Below are 17,955 nucleotides of genomic sequence, written 5' to 3'. Positions count from 1 at the left end.
AAGGATGTTCTTCTCTTCATATTGCTTATAGAGTGTCTTGTAATCAGTCAACAGTGAGTAGATTTCTTTCCAAACTCAAGAATATTGGTTTGGCTGATAGGAAAAAAGGAACTGGATGCAAAGGAATCTCTATGCCAAAACAGGACTACGTTTTGAAGCACTTATGCCTTAAAAACCGTAAAGCTTCTTCAACTAAGCTGAAAAGAGAATGAGAAGAACATACAGGAGTGGTAGCAAGTGCAGTAACAGTAAGAAGACGTCTCTTTAAAAATGGACTTGTAGCCCGTTGTCCTAAGACGCCCCTCCTCACACAAAAATGAAAAATGTCCTGATTAATTTGGTGTAAGGAGCATGTCAAATGGATCCCCGAGCAGTGGAAGTCGGTTATTTTCTCAAATGAAAAGAAATTCAACCTGCATGGCTCTGATGGGAGACAAATGATTCGCCGTAGACCTGGTGAAGAATACCATCCAGACTGTATGGTGTCTACAGTGAAATTCCCTACCAGCCAAATGATATGGGGGTGCATTTCGTATCGTGGAGGGACATATGCAGTTTATAAAAGGTTCTGTAAAGTAAATGCCAATGGATACCTGACTATATCGGAAGGCAAATTAGAGACCATTTCAACCTACCAAGTAACTGCATCTTTCAGGACGACTGCTCTTTGTCATCGGGCAAAAAGTGTACATAGGCACTTCTGTAGTTTAGCTTCATTTCTGCATTAGAGATTCGACAGTAATGTGTTTACATTTGTTACAGGTGAAAAAATGGTTGTAAGAATGGTCCATTACAACTCTTAGCTGGCCAGGAAACAGGCTGGATCTGAATCCTATAGAGAACTATTGGCATTGTGTGGAATCTGCAGTTGCCAGAAAGAAACCAAAGACTTCGTGAACTTCAGGAAGCCATAATTCGTGTTTGGAACCACAAACTATCAGATGATTATCTTCAGAAATTGATCTTGTCAATGCCTTGACTGTGTGCTGCTGTCATCAGGGCCAGAGGCGGTTCAGCTAAATATTAGTTTGCACCTGGTGAACTTTTCATTTTGTTTTCCATTTAAAATGATAAACTGAAGCAAGTTGAGGGCTTCTGATAACATTTCAGCCATAATTGCAGTGTTTACCAAAACTGTATAAAGGTTGTAAATGCTCGTTTTTGAATATTTTGAGAGCATCTATCAAATATTACTTAGCTTTGCCTTAACTATTAATAAATATCTTTTTTTGTTTCTATTTTTGAAGCTAGTGATTAATGTAACATACCATTACAAAAAAGGGTTAGAAATGTGAAATTCCTAGGTGATACACTTTCTTTGAACACCAGTGTATACTTCTTTTAGTTTGATACTTTCATTCATTTTTATTGTAGTAATTCAATAATGACTTTATTAAAGTAAATTTATATAAACAAAGAATATTATGCAGGTTGACTGTGGTGATATTTTGATATATTTGCAAGTTATTTGCCCGTGATATTTCAAATTTTGATTTATAGACATTGGCAGCATGGTTCAAACTCTCATAATCTTACCAAAATATCTTAATAGTAAATAAATTGCATAAAAGATGTAAAAATATCTCAGTACTTTACAGATAATAATTTTGTTTTTGCTATTTAGCTTTGGTTTTAATAACTTATTTTTAGAATTGTATATATTATTTCATTGAAATTAGAAGATTTTTTTTTTTTTCACAGAAAATTATTCTAAAATCATATCTAATTTCAATGGTGCAGTGTATAGTTTGTACACATTGTACAAATTATACATTGCCCTGCATTGAGAATTCCTGTCACTTTTCATATATATATTTCATATTTTTCTATAGGAAGCATGGCTGTGGCAGGTTTGGCATTTGGGCCAGCCTTTCACTATTGGTATAAATTTCTGGATACAAAGTTTCCGGGTAGAAGGCATATAACAATTGGGAAGAAGCTGATGGCAGAAGCAGCAGCAGGACCTGTTTTTGTTCTTTCAATGTTTCTTGGTGTTGGAAGTATGCAAGGTCGATCACTAAAAGAGAATTTTAATGATTTTAAAGAAAATATTTTAACAGTTTGCATGGTAAGTTATATTTAACAGTTGCAATATTAGTTAGTATTTAATTATTGTATAGGTTAAACATTTGTATGCTCACAAATGTTTATTATGGAAGTTATAAGAATTTTATTAATAAAAATAAATATAAGTAAAAGAAGAGAAAATACTGTAAACCAGCATACAACGCTGTATACAGACCAGAATACAGCACAACGCTGTATTCTGGTCTGTATATGATGAGTGCCTTGTTATGGGAAATTTCAATGTCCTTTGTTGATTAGAGTGGAGAGAAACTCACTGTGGGGGGGGGGTAAAAATTCTAAAATTAGCTAGATGATTGCTGTCTGCATGTTAGGGAAGGCAAGAATATTTTGGACAAGAGATTGTGATAGTATCAAAGAGTTCATAGCAGGGAGTGAGCTTAAAGTGCTTTGATGACAAAAGAGATTTCAGTTGTTAAAGTTGACGGAGATTTTAATTTCAGGAAATGGGTCTATAACAGTCTAATATAAAGCTGCTACAACAGAAGATGAATACATATATACTATTAAGAAAATATAGCCTAAAGAGGATTCTGAGGATTCTGAAGCAAAAAAAATAGCATGGGACAATTATATAACAATGCTTAGAGCATATACAAAATCACTGGATTAAAGAACAGAGGAAGAGGATAAGAACTTTTGCATGTATTACAAACAGGGGCAGATCCAGGTTTTGTGGAGCCCGAAGCTTATACAATTTTTGGGGCACTCTTTAAGAAAAAGAATACAAAATTACAAATACTAAATTAGGTACGAAAGGGAATATTTATTTAGAATGAGAAAAGAAATCACAACAAATTACAAATTTCAAAAAGTGAAAAATACCACAAACATCACAAAATAACAATATTTTTATTAACTGCCTAACATTCATCTCTATAATACTTTTTTTCCTACATTTTTTGGCTGCATACTCTTTGATGGCCTCTTCATATGGGAACAATTTTGTAATATTTTCTATAGAAAGAATAGAAAGATAATTCAGTCTTTCCTCTAGCATGGTAGATTGAAATTTATTTTTTATTATTGATAGTTTAGAAAAGTTTCTTCCAGCCTCACAACTCGTTATTGGTAATGTCATGTAAATTTTTAGGTTGTTGTCAAATTTGGGCAACCTCTATCAAATTTCTTTCATATATGAGCTGTAAGATTTCAGGGCATTTCAAGTTTTCTTGTGCCATGACTAATTTTAAATACTCTTTGAATTGACAACACTTATTAACCAGTTTGTTGTCATCATTCTCATTGTAGTGGCTATTATAAGTTTTATGTTACTTTCGTCGAGGCCGACCGGGCTAGCCGGGTGGGTAAAGTGCCTGCCTGGCAACCCAAAGGTCGCGGGTTCGATTCCCGCCTCGGGCTTGGATCAAAGTACTGCAAAAACCTTGGGAGGTGCATTATGGCCACAGAAGCCTATGCGCCAACAACTACCAAAAAAAAAAAAAAAAAAAAACTTTCGTCGATGTCGGTATTTCGTGTCAAATCAGTGAGAAATTTAAATCTTTTTCCATTGTGTTCATATGATTCACTCTTCTTCATTAATTGGATTATCAAACAATCCAAGGGCCTATTCATTACTTCTATTTGAAATTTATCTCTTCCTCTTAATGGATTACTACTTTTGGTATGATCTGAAATTTTTTTGTTACAATTTGCTTTCTCAATGTCAGAATAATTTCTATTGATTTCATTGCTCATCTTTATTGCTTTTTTTTCTATTCCATTAATTTTTTATCTGAATATTTTCTCTCAGTTGTTTAATAAATAAATTTAAACATGACAAAAGAAGGTAGTCTTTATATATGTCCAAATCAGGAGTCTGTAATTTCTCACTTGTTTTATTGAAATGTTTCAAAATATCTTTCCAAATTGCAGTTAAAATGGCGTATCTGAGCTTTACCAACTTTTTGCATCTCGTTTGTATTGGGGTTTCTCTTCAGAGTCTTCGAAAATGTATTTAAGAGTCTTTAAAATGTCATTGTACCAAAGTTGCAAGGCATCATTCAACTTTGCAATTTTTCTTTAAAGAAAAATCCAAGTTGGCATGTGTGTTTAAATACTCCATCTACGAGTATTTAAATACTCGTAGATGGAGTATTTAAATACTCCAAACATAACTGTTTCAAAATATTGAAGTAGTAAACAACTTCAGGTTCTGTGAAGGCAGCTTTTTCTCCAAAAAGATTAAGGGAATGAGCTGCGCATGGCACATATTATGCATACTTATTAATGTTTTTAAAGAATGCTTGCAGTCCTTTCTCCTCGCCTTTCATAACGGCAGTGTTGTCATGCGACTGACCGAGAATGTTGTTCAATGGCAGGTTATAATTGTCCAGAATTTGTTTCATTTTGTTGAATAAAGTCAAAGAAGTGTGACGGAGGGGAAGTAAGAGTGTAAAAAGGCAGTGATCTTAACTGATTGTGGTTAAAATATCTTACTTTTGCAAATTTTACAAAAACGTATGACCATGTGAACATATTTCTAGGGCCCCCTCCCAGGGCCTTGGAAGGGGTCTGTGGAAGTGAGAGCCCTGAAGCTTTAACTTCAGGGTAAATCTGCCTCTGATTACAAATATTAAATACAAAGAGGAAAAATGTAAATCAGATTTGAACTGCCCTGATGAAAGTGGAAAAGCCATCGACAATCCAACTGATATACTTGATGAATTGAATGTAGTGTTTATAAGAATGGGTACTTTGCAATCAGTCATTACAAAAGAAAGTCGTTGCAATCAGTCGTTACAAGGAGAAACTGTGTCAATTAATTCAAGCACTACAAAATCATTTTTATCATTTTCATTTTATACCATTGATTTTTATAATTTTCAAAGGTTTATTATGAGAAATTTGAGCTTGAAAGCAAGTAAGGATGGTGGGGTAGATTGCACATACCCAGTTATTATTTAAAGGAAGTAGCGAGGGAATATGTTATACCATTAAGGTTAATTACGTGGACTTAGATTCATGCTTGATTCCTTTGGATCGGAGAAATAGCAATGTATTGTTATTCCATAAAGGTGGGTCAGAGAATGAAGTGGATGACTACAGACTGGTCATTCTGATATCAGTGGCAAATAAAATTGCAGAAATGATTAAGAAAGGTTTTGAAACTGCAGAGGTCATTCCAATGAAAACCACAAAATCAATGTAAAATGCATATTATGCAAAAATTGATGAAAATCTCATGTCAAATTATTGATTTGAGTCTGTTGATAACACTGATCATGACATGTGCTGGCATTATTTGGAAATAGTGTCAATTTTTAAGATGACAACACACTTGCTGTCATGCAAGTTTGATATGATCTTCATTAGATTTTTGAATGCGGAAGCAATAAAGCATGCTGAAATTTATCACAGAACACTGGCTCAGTGCAGTGAAACATGCATGAGTCAACAGCAAGTTTTAAGAATGGTATTGAAAGTGAGGATTTTCAGACAAGCATATCATGTCATGACACCAAAATCAGTGGCAGTGAGGAAAGAAACAGCTACGTTACTATTAAAGAAATTATATAGCATGCAAGATTAGTGTTGATTCAGTGCATACTATTGTTAGTGAGGAGTGATTTGCATTTTTAAAAAGTATGTACTTATTGGAGTCCTTGGTGTTTAACATTAGAACTGAAGTAATGATAACTTAATGTGCATTCTATACTCTTCATTGGTATGAGTGGGCAGGAGATGCCTTCTTGGAATACTTAGTGATAGGATCTAAATCTTGGGTGCACTATTATATATCAGAAAACAAATGTGCAAGTTCAGAGTGGTACCATACAGGTTCACTTTGACTGAAGAAAATACATACCCAGGCATTAATTAGGAAATTAAGAAATTGTTTCTCAATTCATAGTATTCTAGAATCATAAAGGAGCAATTCTGAAGCATTATGTGGAAAGAGGAGAAACAGTGAAGAATGACAAATACTGTGATATTCATGTGAACCAACTAAAGTGAGGAACTTGAGAGAAACATTGGGATTTCTTTCAAATAGAAATATGGTTTGCTGTCCTCAGGTATATTCCTGTAGCATGTTAACACCTCTCTTCACACCACCCACTAAAGTGAATCAGATATAGGAGATAAAGTTTGAGGCATTACCCCATTCTCCATATTAACGCATCTCAGTTCGTTGTGATTATTACCTTTTTTGGCCACTAAAAATGAACTGAGATGATGTCACTTCTTGTCCTGCATCCACAGGAAATAACTTTGAAATTATTAATTTGGACTTCAGCAAAGCATTTTACTTGAGGTCCCACATGAGAGATTTGCTGTATGAGCTGGAACATATTGGGATTACAGGTAAAATCCTTAGTTGTATTATGGAATGGATAATAACAGGATGCAAGGGGTTGTAATTAATGTTTACAACTCAGAATGGACTATAGTTAGAAGTAGAGTCAGGAATTAGTTCTTGTACTGCTCCTGTTTCTGATTTTTTTTAAATGATGAAGGGATACAGAGCATGATGTCAAAATTTGCAGATATGAAAATTAGGGGAGTGGCTAATGACCAGCATCAAGCAATACTGCTTCAGGATGACATATAGCCTTCATGGATGGTTAGATAAGTGGCAACTATGTAAAACATAGTTGCCACTTATCTAACATTTTTACATTTTGGAAATAAAAAAACTCAAAACAGCCTCTACACTGGGAGAGTTTAGTTAAAAAAAAAAAAAAAAATAGTAGAGGAAGAAAGATTTTTGAGAGAGGATTTCAGTAGAAGCAAACACGAAATTCTCTGTAAAGTACCGACAGGCAGCAAGGAGGACACAGAACCTGTTGATGATTTATCAGTCATTTGCTTATATAGATAGGGAGGTTATAATTATTTGTATCATCCCTGTTTGGAGACCACACATAAAAATAGGCATTGAGATTCTTGAAAAGGTCTAAATCAACACAGCAGGTAAGATTGCATAAAGAGCAGCTATATTAGCATTAGTTGATGCATATGATGTTACTTTCAGCTATATAAGCATGCTCTGCAAGAGTTGCAGTCATTCCTTGCTTGTGTCAGGTTGGCGAGTTACATGCAGTTGATGCCATGAAGAAAGAGTGCTATTGTTGCTTTACGTGAGGAAGGATGTTCTTCTCGTCATATTGCTTATAGAGTGTCTTGTAATTAACATTAGCATTAGTAGAGGCATTTGATGCAAGAAAGCAAGCTTATGCAGCATCAGCCAAAAAAAAAAAAAAAAAAAACCCACTTCCACTTCACCCCTCTGTTCGTTCAAAATACCTGTCCAGCTGAGCCTTAAACTTATTTAGGCTATCAACCTCCACCACAAGGGATGGAAGTCTGTTCCACCAACCAACCACCCGCTGGCTAAAGACAAATTTCCGCACGTCTATCCTACATCTGTCTTTCCTCAATTTGAATTTATGCCCTCTCAGGTGATTTTTCTGAGCTAGAGGAAGAATCCCATCAGCATTGAGCATGCTTAAACCATTCAAGGCTTTATACACCTCTATCAGATCACCTCGCTGGTGCCTAGTCTCCAGACACTGTAATTTGCAAAACTTAAGCCTTTCTTCGTAAGAGCACCCCTTTGTTCCATTCACTAGCCCTTCTCTGTACTCGTTCCAGCAGCTCTACATCCTTCTTGAAATGAGGCCTCCAGACCTGTATACAGTACTCTAGGTGTGGCCTGACCATCGCCTTATACAATGGAATAATCACCTCCTTATCCCTGCTGGAAAAATTCCTGTATATCATTGACAATACTCCATGAGCTACTCTTGCAGCCCGTCTGCACTGCTCAGAGAACTTCATATCTGCCTGCACAACCACCCCCAAGTCCCTTTCATTCTCTACCACTGTCAGTGTAGTACCACAGAGTTGATACGTTGCTCTGGGGTTGCTGTTTCCCATGTGTAGTACTTTACATTTGTCAATGTTAAACTTCATTTGCCACCTCTCAGCCCATCTGCTCAACCTTTCCAGATCCTGTTGCAGCAGCATAGTGTCAGTAGTGTCCTTGACAACCCTGCCAACCTTTGTATCGTCTGCAAACTTGGACATTAAGCCCGATATACCATCATCAATATCATTTATAAATACAGAAAACAATAATGGACCCAACACTGAGCCCTGAGGGACTCCACTAATAACATCAGTCCACGATGAGCAGTGTCCATTGATTACCACTCTCTGTCTTCTCCCCCTCAACCACCCCTTTATCCATAGCAGCAATTTGCCTCCAATGTCACACTGCTCCAATTTGTGTAGCAGTCTTCCATGTGCAACAGTATCAAAAGCCTTTCTAAGATCCAAGTATATAATATCAAAGTTATTCCCTGCATCCAGTTCTTTTGTGACTGCATCATAGTATCCAATCAAGTTGGTCATGCAAGACTTCCCCTTAACAAAACCATGCTGTGTCTGAGCTATAACTGAAGTCTTGTCTAAATGATCCTGCAGTGCTTCTTTAACCAGTGCCTCCATTAATTTTCCTGGAACAGAAGTTAAGCTCACAGGTCTATAATTACTTGTGTCAGCCTTTGATCCTCCTTTGTGAATTGGGGTCACATTTGCACATTTCCAGTCTATGGGTACCTCCCCTGAGTCCAAGGAAGCTCTCATAATTATGGCTAAGGGTTTGCTTACTTCCTTTGCTGCCTCCTTTAATATAACTGGATAGATCCCATCCACCCCGGGTGCCTTTCTTGTGTTTATCTTCAACAGTTTCTCCTCCACTTTACTCCCAGTTATTTCAAGATTCTGTAGCTTACTGCTAGAGTTGAATACACCTCTGGCATTCCCCTCGCTGAATAACTCCTCATGTGTGAATGTCTATGCAAAATATTCATTTAGTTTGTTAGCTACCTGAGCAGGATCATCAACACTTGACCCATCAATATCAAGTGGACCAATCTGATTCATCCCCTTCTTTCTAGAGTTTACATAAGTAAAGAACTCTTTGCTGTTTTTCTTTGCATCCCTTGCCAAGGATTTCTCATAATCTGCCTTCGCCTGCCCCTAACCTCCTTTGTAACTTGGTTGCATATCAACTTGTATCTATCATAGGCTTCTGTGTCATGCGTTAATTTGTATGTATCCCATGCATTTTTCTTTTCTGCCATATGCCTCATTAGTTCATCTGACATCCATTTTGGCCTAAACCTTGAACAATATTTCTTAGTTGGTATGTAAAGCCTAGTAGCTTCCAAGATAAGTTCTTTGAATGCTTCCCATTTTGAATTTGCTGTTGGTAACATCATCAGTTGGTCCCACTGTATAGAATTTAAATACTGTCTCAGTCCATCGTAGTCGCCTTTACGGAAGCAATAACCCTTCCCTTTACCCCTAATGGTAGTTACCTCTTTGAGTAAAACCCACTTCAGCACACTGTGATCACTGCCACCTAGTGGTTCATTTATCTGCAGATTCTTAATGCATGAAGAATCACTGCTGATAATCAAATCAAGAGTATTAACTCCCTCTAGTTGCCTCCTGAACATGCTGATGTAGAAAACAATCATCCAATAAATCCACAAAAGCCCTGCTAGTGTGTGAGTAACCAGCCCCCAAATTCCAGTCAATATCTGGGAAATTAAAATCTCCCATTATATGACTCTCTGATTTACTGGCCCACTCTATTTCCCTGTACAGTTCCTTATTATGCTCATCAGAGTCATTAGGCCTATAGCACACTCCTACTCTCAATTTTGATATCCCAATGTTTATGTCACACCAAACTGACTCAACACTGCACTGTCCAGCGATGTCGACTGGCTTCACTTCCTTGGTTTTTATGTGTTTCTTAACTAATAGCATAACCCCTCCCCCCTTCCTATCCTGTCTATCCTTTCTGTAGATGTTGTACTCCCCAAATTGCAGTTCTGCATCCCTTATATCTGTGTGACACCACGTCTCTGATATCCCAACAATATCTGCCTTCGATGTTTTGAGCAATACCTCAAATTCATCAAATTTATTTACTAAACTCCTAGCATTGGTGTACACGCAAGTATACCTGCACCTGTTTCTATTCTTAGCTACCCTAACACAACCCATGTGTTTACTTGTACCGCAATGGCTCCCAGCAGTCTCTGAAATACCATGTATCTTGTTTTTCAGGCTTCTGCTCATTCTAATAGAAGCAGTGCAAGAATCTCTTTCACCTCTGCCAGTGGCTACTGTCAAACTATTGGTCTTTGTCTCCCCCCAAGCCAGCAGTTTTCCCACCCACCTAACACTGCCTCGATAGCATCAGCAAATATTCTTGCACCCTTTCTATTTAAGTGTATCCCATCCCTGTAGAAGCAATCTCTCCTGTTAACAAGTACAGTCCAGGCTGAAAAAAATTCTACCCCTTGAGCCTAATGCTAATGCTAACATAACCTAACCTTAAAGGTTATGTTAGGAAATATACCTACGAGGTGATCTAATTGAGCTGTATAAGGCCTTGAATGGATTGAGCAGGCTCATTGCTGGTGGGATTCTTCCTCTTGCTCAGATTACAAACCTGAGGGGGTGGGGAGGTTAAACTGAAATCGAGGAAAGACAGTTGTCGAATAAATGTGTGTAAATTGACCTTTAGCCAGTGGATAGTTGATTACCGGAACAAACTTCCATCTGTCATTGTGGAAGTTGATAGCTTAAATAAATTCAAGGAAGAAGTAGACAAACATTTGGAGCGAATGGTGGCAAAATGGGAAGGGTTTTTTTTTTTTTTTTTGGCTGATGCTGTATAAGCTTGCTTTCTTGCATCATATGCCTCTACTAATTCTAATGCTAAAAAAAATACCAAAAATGATGCAAGAAAGCAAGCTTGTACAGCATCAGCCAAAAAAATAAATAAATAATAAAAAAAACCCCTTCCCATTTCACCCATCGAGTCACTAAAATGGTTCTCTAGTTCAGCCTTAAATTTATTTAAGCTATCAACTTCCATATTAGTACACAGCCAATTCTAAATTAGCAAATTATTTGCAAAAGCGGCATCGTTTAAGTCATATCTCATATTGTGAATACCTTCATGACGAGTTGCCATGACATTGCACTACTTCGAATAAGTAACGCTTCACCTAAAGGAGAAGACTATTGTTACTTATTCTCAGTGGATACCACCACCCAGATGGCACTGCTTTAGGGCTGTTTGGCCCTTTTTCGGTGGGTGAGTAGGTAGGTACCCAAGTGATGTAATGATGGCAAAACAGTTATGAAGTATAACTCTACAATATGAGAGATGCCTGATGGTATATAAGATGAATTAAGACTATAATGCATTAAGGGCTTATGCCTCAGGTTGCGAAAGAGTTAGACTATGTACAAGTTAGTGCAAATGCATCATATTAGTACACAGCCAATTCTAAATTAGCAAATTATTTGCAAAAGTGGCATTGTTTAAGTCATATCTCATATTGTGAATACCTTCACGACGAGTTGCCATGACATTGCACTACTTCGAATAAGTAATGCTTCACCTAAAGGAGAAGACTATTGTTACTTATTCTCAGTGGATATCACCACCCAGATGTCACCATTTCAGGGCTATTTGATCCTTCTTCGGTGGGGGGATAGGTACCCAAGTGATGAACAGCACCGAACCCTGGGGGATTCCACTAATAACATTAGTCCACGAAGAGCGGTATCCATTTATTATCTCTCTGTCTTCTCCCACTCAACCATCCTTTATTCATCGTAGAAACTTGCCCTTAATGCCATATGCTCCAATTTGTACAGCAGTGTTCCATGTGCAAAAGTATCAAAAGCTTTCCTGAAATCCAAGTATATGATATCAAAATTATTTTATGCATCAAGTTTCTTTGTGACCACATCGTAGTATCCAATCAAATTCATCAGACAAGACTTCCCCTTAACAAACCCATGCTGTGTTTGAACTATTACTGCAGTCTTGTCTGGATCCTGCAATGTAAGGAGAGGCTTCAAATATATGACCTGCAACTTGGTAAGTTGGTATCTTTGGTGTAAACTTCATAATGTAATTATAAAGTTTACACCAGAGTGCCCACAGAAGGCTTATTAGCCTCCACTATCTTAATCAAGTTAATCTGTGGATGCCTGGTTTCCAAATACTGTAACCTACAGAACTCATTCTCTCTTGATAAGAATATCCCTTTCTGCTCTTTCTCTATAACCCTTTCCAACAGATTTGCATCTTTCTAAAAATGGGATTTACAAGTCTTTATTGTAATATTCAAGATGTGGTCCAACCATTGTTTTGTATAATTAGAATAGTAACTTCTTTGTTTGTACTGTCAGAGTTCTTATTTATCATTGGCATAATCTTGTAGGCTCTCCTAGCAGTCTGTTTACACTGTTCAGGGAACTTTATATCAGATTGTATAGTTGCTCCCAAGTCCACTTTGTTAATTAGCTACCTTGGGTTCAGTGCTACCAAAGTGTTATGTTACTCTAGGATTATCCTTGTTACTCTTGCATCTTCCATTGTTATACCTCAGCTGCCATTTTTTTCTGCCCGTATGGTTCATCTAGTAGGCACCTTGTGTGGTGGGGTAGAGTTCTAATTATAAAGTTTACTCCAAAGTCTCCAGAAAAGGATTAAAGCCTTTATAAACTACCTTAATCAGCTCAATCTGCAGATACCCAGATCTAGGTCTTTCTGAATTATATACTGAATACCACTATTATTATGTTTGCAGCCATTTTAATAAAATGGCACTAGGAGTGATGTGCTGCAATGCACAACTATGTTCAAAATGCACACAGTGTGCCGTAACACTCTTGTTTGCAGTTATTCTTAAGTATTTTGAGTGCCTTAAACATAAAGGCACTTGAAATTAACAACTGCTCAATAGTGGCACACTGACTGAACACTTTGTAGTAATGCTTAGCTTTTGTTTATAGACATGGCACACAATTTAATTTGTTTTTGGATTGTGTTGATGTTGGTTTATGCAATGAATAAAATTTTTGTAAAATTTTAATATTTGTTCTGATTTACATCTCAATGAAAAAATAAGTTTTTGGTTTTAGCAATGAATTCCAAACTTTTAATTTTCAGCTATTATGTATGAATTTGCAGAATGTTGGAGTTTTCAGAATATTCATTTTTTTTTGCGAATCCATTCAAAGAACACTTTGAATGGGTTCTCTCACATTTAGGTGGCAGCAAACGTGTTAGTAACTAGATGAACCATCTGGGCTTTTCTGCCGATGGTTCATCTAGTAGGTACCGTGGGGGGGAGAAGAGTTCTAATTAGAGTTTACACCAAAGTGCCCACAAAAGGATTAAAGCCTTTACTACCTTAATCAGCTCAATCTGCAGATACCCAGATCTAGGTCTTGCTGAATGGCATATACTGATTGCCAGACTTAGACATTCAACTTAAATACTTGCATCAATAGGCAGGTATTTAAGGCATGCTGATGCTGTATAAGCTTACTTTCTTGCATCAAATGCCTCTGCTAATGACAATATCATTAATAAATATTAGAAACAACAAGGGGCCCAGTATTGAACCTTGTGGGACCCACTCATAACATTAATCCACGAAAGAAAATGGCAGCTTATAACTATATTCTGTCCCTTACCACTTAACCATTCCTTTAGCCATAGTAGTAACTTTTCCATATTCAGATATGTTTTTACATTACAAATAAATAATTGTGACTTGAACAAATACTTTAACTTCAATGCTATGCAGAATTCTGCAATATATATATATATATACAGGTAAACCTCTTATAACACGGTAGTTAGGTTCCTATAAAATCTTGTGTAGTGTGAAACTGTGTTATATGGGACTAAGAACCAGTATGGAAAGGGAGGTTACATTCCGAAAGCTAACAAAAATACGCTATTTTTTTATAACTATTGGAAACTTAATTTTTACTAAAAATAGTAATAACTGAACAAACTGTGTTACATAATATGTCAGATAATGTACGTTCATTTAATTTTCTTCCTCTTCATCACTGCTAAACACAAACGAGAATGTTTTCTCTGTTGCAGAATATCTTTATCTTCTGAACTTCTTTTTGCAGCCTCTAGATTTCGTGTATCTTCTGCTCTCTTTAGAAAATCAGTAATCTGGCTTTGTTTGTTTTTGCATGATAGATTTTTGTAAATTTCTTGGTATGGAGCTAAGCATTTTGGAAGCTCCCTTTTGAACCCTGTGCTCCTTTCAGTCATAGGATCTGCATTTAAAAAATAAGATTCTAATTGCTTGGCTAAGTTGTCTTCCCATATACTTTTTAGTGTAAAATTTGGAACTTCAGAATTTTCATCTGCGCTGTCATCTTCTGAATTGATTTGGTTTACCTGCAATGCCATTTCCACCAAATCTGCTTCATATGATACCTTCCCCCTTTTTTAAGATGATCCAAAATTAGTATCTTTGATTCTAGAGAAATAGTTTCTTTTGAGTGGTGCTTTTTACTTTCCTTAGGCATAATTTAGGACTGAATTTAATTCACAACAAAGAAATTATTCCAATATGGTTCTTAAGAACAGTGTTTAGTAATACATACCCAGAAAAATTTATAAATGATCAAATAAAAACCAAAATAACCTTACAAAAACCTTAAAAGCAATGAACTGCACGATTCAAAGTCACAATTTTTTATGGTCTCAAGCAAGCACAAGTTCAATAGCACAGAACCTAACATGGGAATTTCCCAATAATTGTTTTTTTTTCTTTCATAATGACTAGTGAGCCAACAGCAGGGATTCACAAAAAAGAATGGAAATGTTGAAAAATCACATCCAACATAATAGCATGGTTTCCCCTGCACAAAAGCTCAAAAATACTGTGTTATGTGAGGTTTGCTGCAATTCTCTAACCATGTTAGAGCGAAACCGTGTTGAAGTACTGTGTTGTACGGGGGTTGCCTGTATACACACTCATGATTATTTTCTAATGTTGATATTTTCTTAAACATTTTTCCATTGTGTAAAATCATACAGTTATTGTATTGAACTTTGTAATACATTTTCACTTGAATCAGTATCCTCAGTGAGAGTGGTGGGTTTGTCACTAATCACTCATTTGAAGAATTCTAAGTTTAAATCCTATTAGAGACTGGGAATCCTTAAGGGCCTCTTCAATTGGGGTTGTAGTTATCTAAGCTCAGGTGGTAGGGGACAAGGTTCCTTGTGAGTGATTTTGGCTTTTCCAGCTTATACAACATGCAAATCATCCCATGAACATAGAATAGCATTTAAGTAGCAACAGCAGTTAAGCAATATTCAACCTTTTTGTATTGGAAAGACAACTAGTTTGCTGATAGCTATTCAATTTTAGTGTAATAAAGTTGTGGCAATTAGTCTCCATTTATATATTTTTTATGATCAGGACTTTGATTTTGCACTTTGGTTCCATATATGTTGCATGAACTTTTATTATGATATTCGGGTAACCCTCGTATAACACGGTAGTTAGTTCCTATAAAATGTCGTGTTGTGTGAAATCATGTTATATGGGACTAAGAAAAAGTACAAAAAGGGGGGGGGTTACGTTCCAAAAGCTAACAAAAATGCACTATTGCGTTAACAAAAATACAACATTCTAGATTTTGTGTATCTTCTGCTCTTTAAAAAAATCAGTAATCTGGGTTTGTTTGCTGTTGCTTGATAAATCTGTGAATTTCATTGTATGGAACTAGGCATTTTTGGAGCTCCCTTTTGAAATTTGGGATCCTATCATTCAAGAATCTGCATTCAAAAAATAAGATTCTAATTGCTTGGCAAAAAATTTAGTGGAAAATTTGGAAGTTTAGAATTCTCATCTGCACTACCATTCTCTGAATTGATTTGGTTTTACCTCCAATGCCATTATCACCAAATCCGCTTCACTAGCCTCTTTTTCTACCAGTAATTCTTGAATGTCTTCAGTAATTTTTTTTATTTTTCTAGGAGCATCGGCGACTAAGGCCATGTTACTCTGTGTATTTTGCCAATAAATAACTTCAATGTTTGCATGACTTAAATCTTTTGGATTGCCTGGTGTGCTATCCAATAGCAATAAAACTTTGAAATCTAGATTTTTCCACAAGTTCACTACCACAGAATGTAACACAGAGATTTTCCAACAAAATAAAATACTGGGATTTCTCAATTTTTTTTTTTGTTTTTTGACTAACGAGTCAATAGTGGGGATTCAAAAAGAGTGGAAATGTTGAAAAATTACATCCAACATAATAGCAGGGTTTTACCCCCAAAAAGCTGAAAAATACCCTGTTATGCCAGGTTTACCAAAATTCTCAAACCGTGTTAGATCGAAACCATGTTATATAAGTACCGTGTTGTGCGAAGATTTCCGCAATTTATCAATCGTGTTAGAGCCAAACTGTGTTGTACCATGTTATATTAGAAGTACCATGTTATATGAGGCGTTGCCTGTATATCTAATAGTACCTGGCATTCCCCCATCCCATATGAGTAGTGGTACTAATGTGCTTAGTAAGAGTACATAATTTGTTAAAGGCATCTTGAACATTGTTAGATTTAAAAAAAAAATAATAATAATAAATAAATAAATAAATAAATAATAAAATAAATTAAATAAAAACCCAGAAAATTAGGGCAGTGGATACATTAATTAATTTAAACCTACACAGACTGCATTTGAAAGAAATTTGGATTTTGGGATGATTATCAAATTGTAAATTTCTACTCTACTCTTATGCTCATAAGTGAACATTTGAAATTGCTCAAATAGTTCATTTATGGAAAAAAATTCCAAAACCTCCCTTCCCAACATTTCTGATTCAGAAATTCTGGCTGTGCTATTGTACAAGTTTTTAATATATATAACTTAAATTTAATAACTGAAAAATTCCAAAATTGATATACCATATTTCTTCAATTCTAAGATGCCATCGATTGTAAGATGCACCTTAATTTCAGAAAAAAAAGCTTTGACTCTAAGAAAAAAAAATAAAATAAAATAAAACACTAAAATAAATCTAACAAATATTTTTATTATAATAGAATTCAATTTACTAACAACAATAGTACCGGTATTTATCAGTAGATATGTTATTCATCACTTCCTTCTGAATCTTCTGAGCCGTCGATATCTGCATCTGAATCAGTATCAGTCTACATCACATTCAGGGTCAGATTCTTCTGAGCTGTTGTTATCTTCATTGTTCCATAATATATCATCTTCTGAGCCATCGAGAGTGTTCGTGATGCAACATTTTTTAAACGAGTGCTTGACTATTCTTTCTGGGATCAGCTTCCAAGCTGTTGATACCCATTCTGCCAATTTTGATGCAGGTGCTGTCTTAATTTTTCTGGAAGGTGTCAGCGGAAGGTTGTCGGTCAACGGCTAGGATTCATATTCCTTTCTCAAGTAATCCTTAAATGGTTTGTTGACTGAAATGTCAAGTGGCTGTAGTTGACTAGTCATGCCACCAGGAATCACAACCAAGTCACCATGTTTTTGCACGATTTTATTTTTGACCCTTCGGACAGATGTCCACAAAATGCATCAAGTACTAGCATGCTAGGTGGGTTACGAAGACTTCTAGGATAGCTATTCCACACAACATTTAGCCAGTCTTCCATAAGCTCTGCCGACATCCATCAATTTTTTTTGTGCACGCACAATAACATCTTTGAGGAAAATTTCATTCTTCGGTATTGTTTTTCTTAAAATTAAATATGGTGGCAACTTTCGACCATCAGCGGTGATGCATAGCATCACAGTGATAGTTTTCATAGTCTGTGCTTGTAATCTTGATTTCTTTAGCACCTTTAGCATTGACGGTGTAATTTCGAAGAAGACCAGGGTTTCATCAGCATTTCCAACTTGACTAAACTCGTTTCTTTTTTTCCTTAATTTCATCACCTGTCGCTGAAAGTTTAATCAGCTTCTGTTGAAAGTCTGCTGGAATTTTTTGACAGATAGTTTGGTGCCTTAACGA

The 17,955-nt window shown here is 36.0% G+C and overlaps 1 protein-coding gene across 1 annotated transcript in view; it reads left to right on the top strand.

The window, feature by feature from the left end:
* The window catches only part of LOC150078981 (mpv17-like protein 2), a 41,273-nt gene that overhangs the window by 9,307 nt on the left and 14,011 nt on the right, over nucleotides 1-17,955 (top strand). Inside the window, exon 2 of the mRNA XM_090382750.1 lies at nucleotides 1,833-2,068. Within this exon, the coding sequence (XP_090238876.1) occupies nucleotides 1,833-2,068 (236 nt within the window). The remainder of the gene's footprint in view (nucleotides 1-1,832; nucleotides 2,069-17,955) is intronic.

This window comes from Mastigoproctus giganteus, chromosome 10 (assembly GCF_048544385.1).
Source record: "Mastigoproctus giganteus isolate SK-2022 chromosome 10, ASM4854438v1, whole genome shotgun sequence".
Taxonomy (NCBI): domain Eukaryota; kingdom Metazoa; phylum Arthropoda; class Arachnida; order Uropygi; family Thelyphonidae; genus Mastigoproctus; species Mastigoproctus giganteus.
The sequence above is the reverse complement of the archived record's forward strand: the minus strand, read 5'-3'. Positions and strand labels throughout refer to the sequence as shown.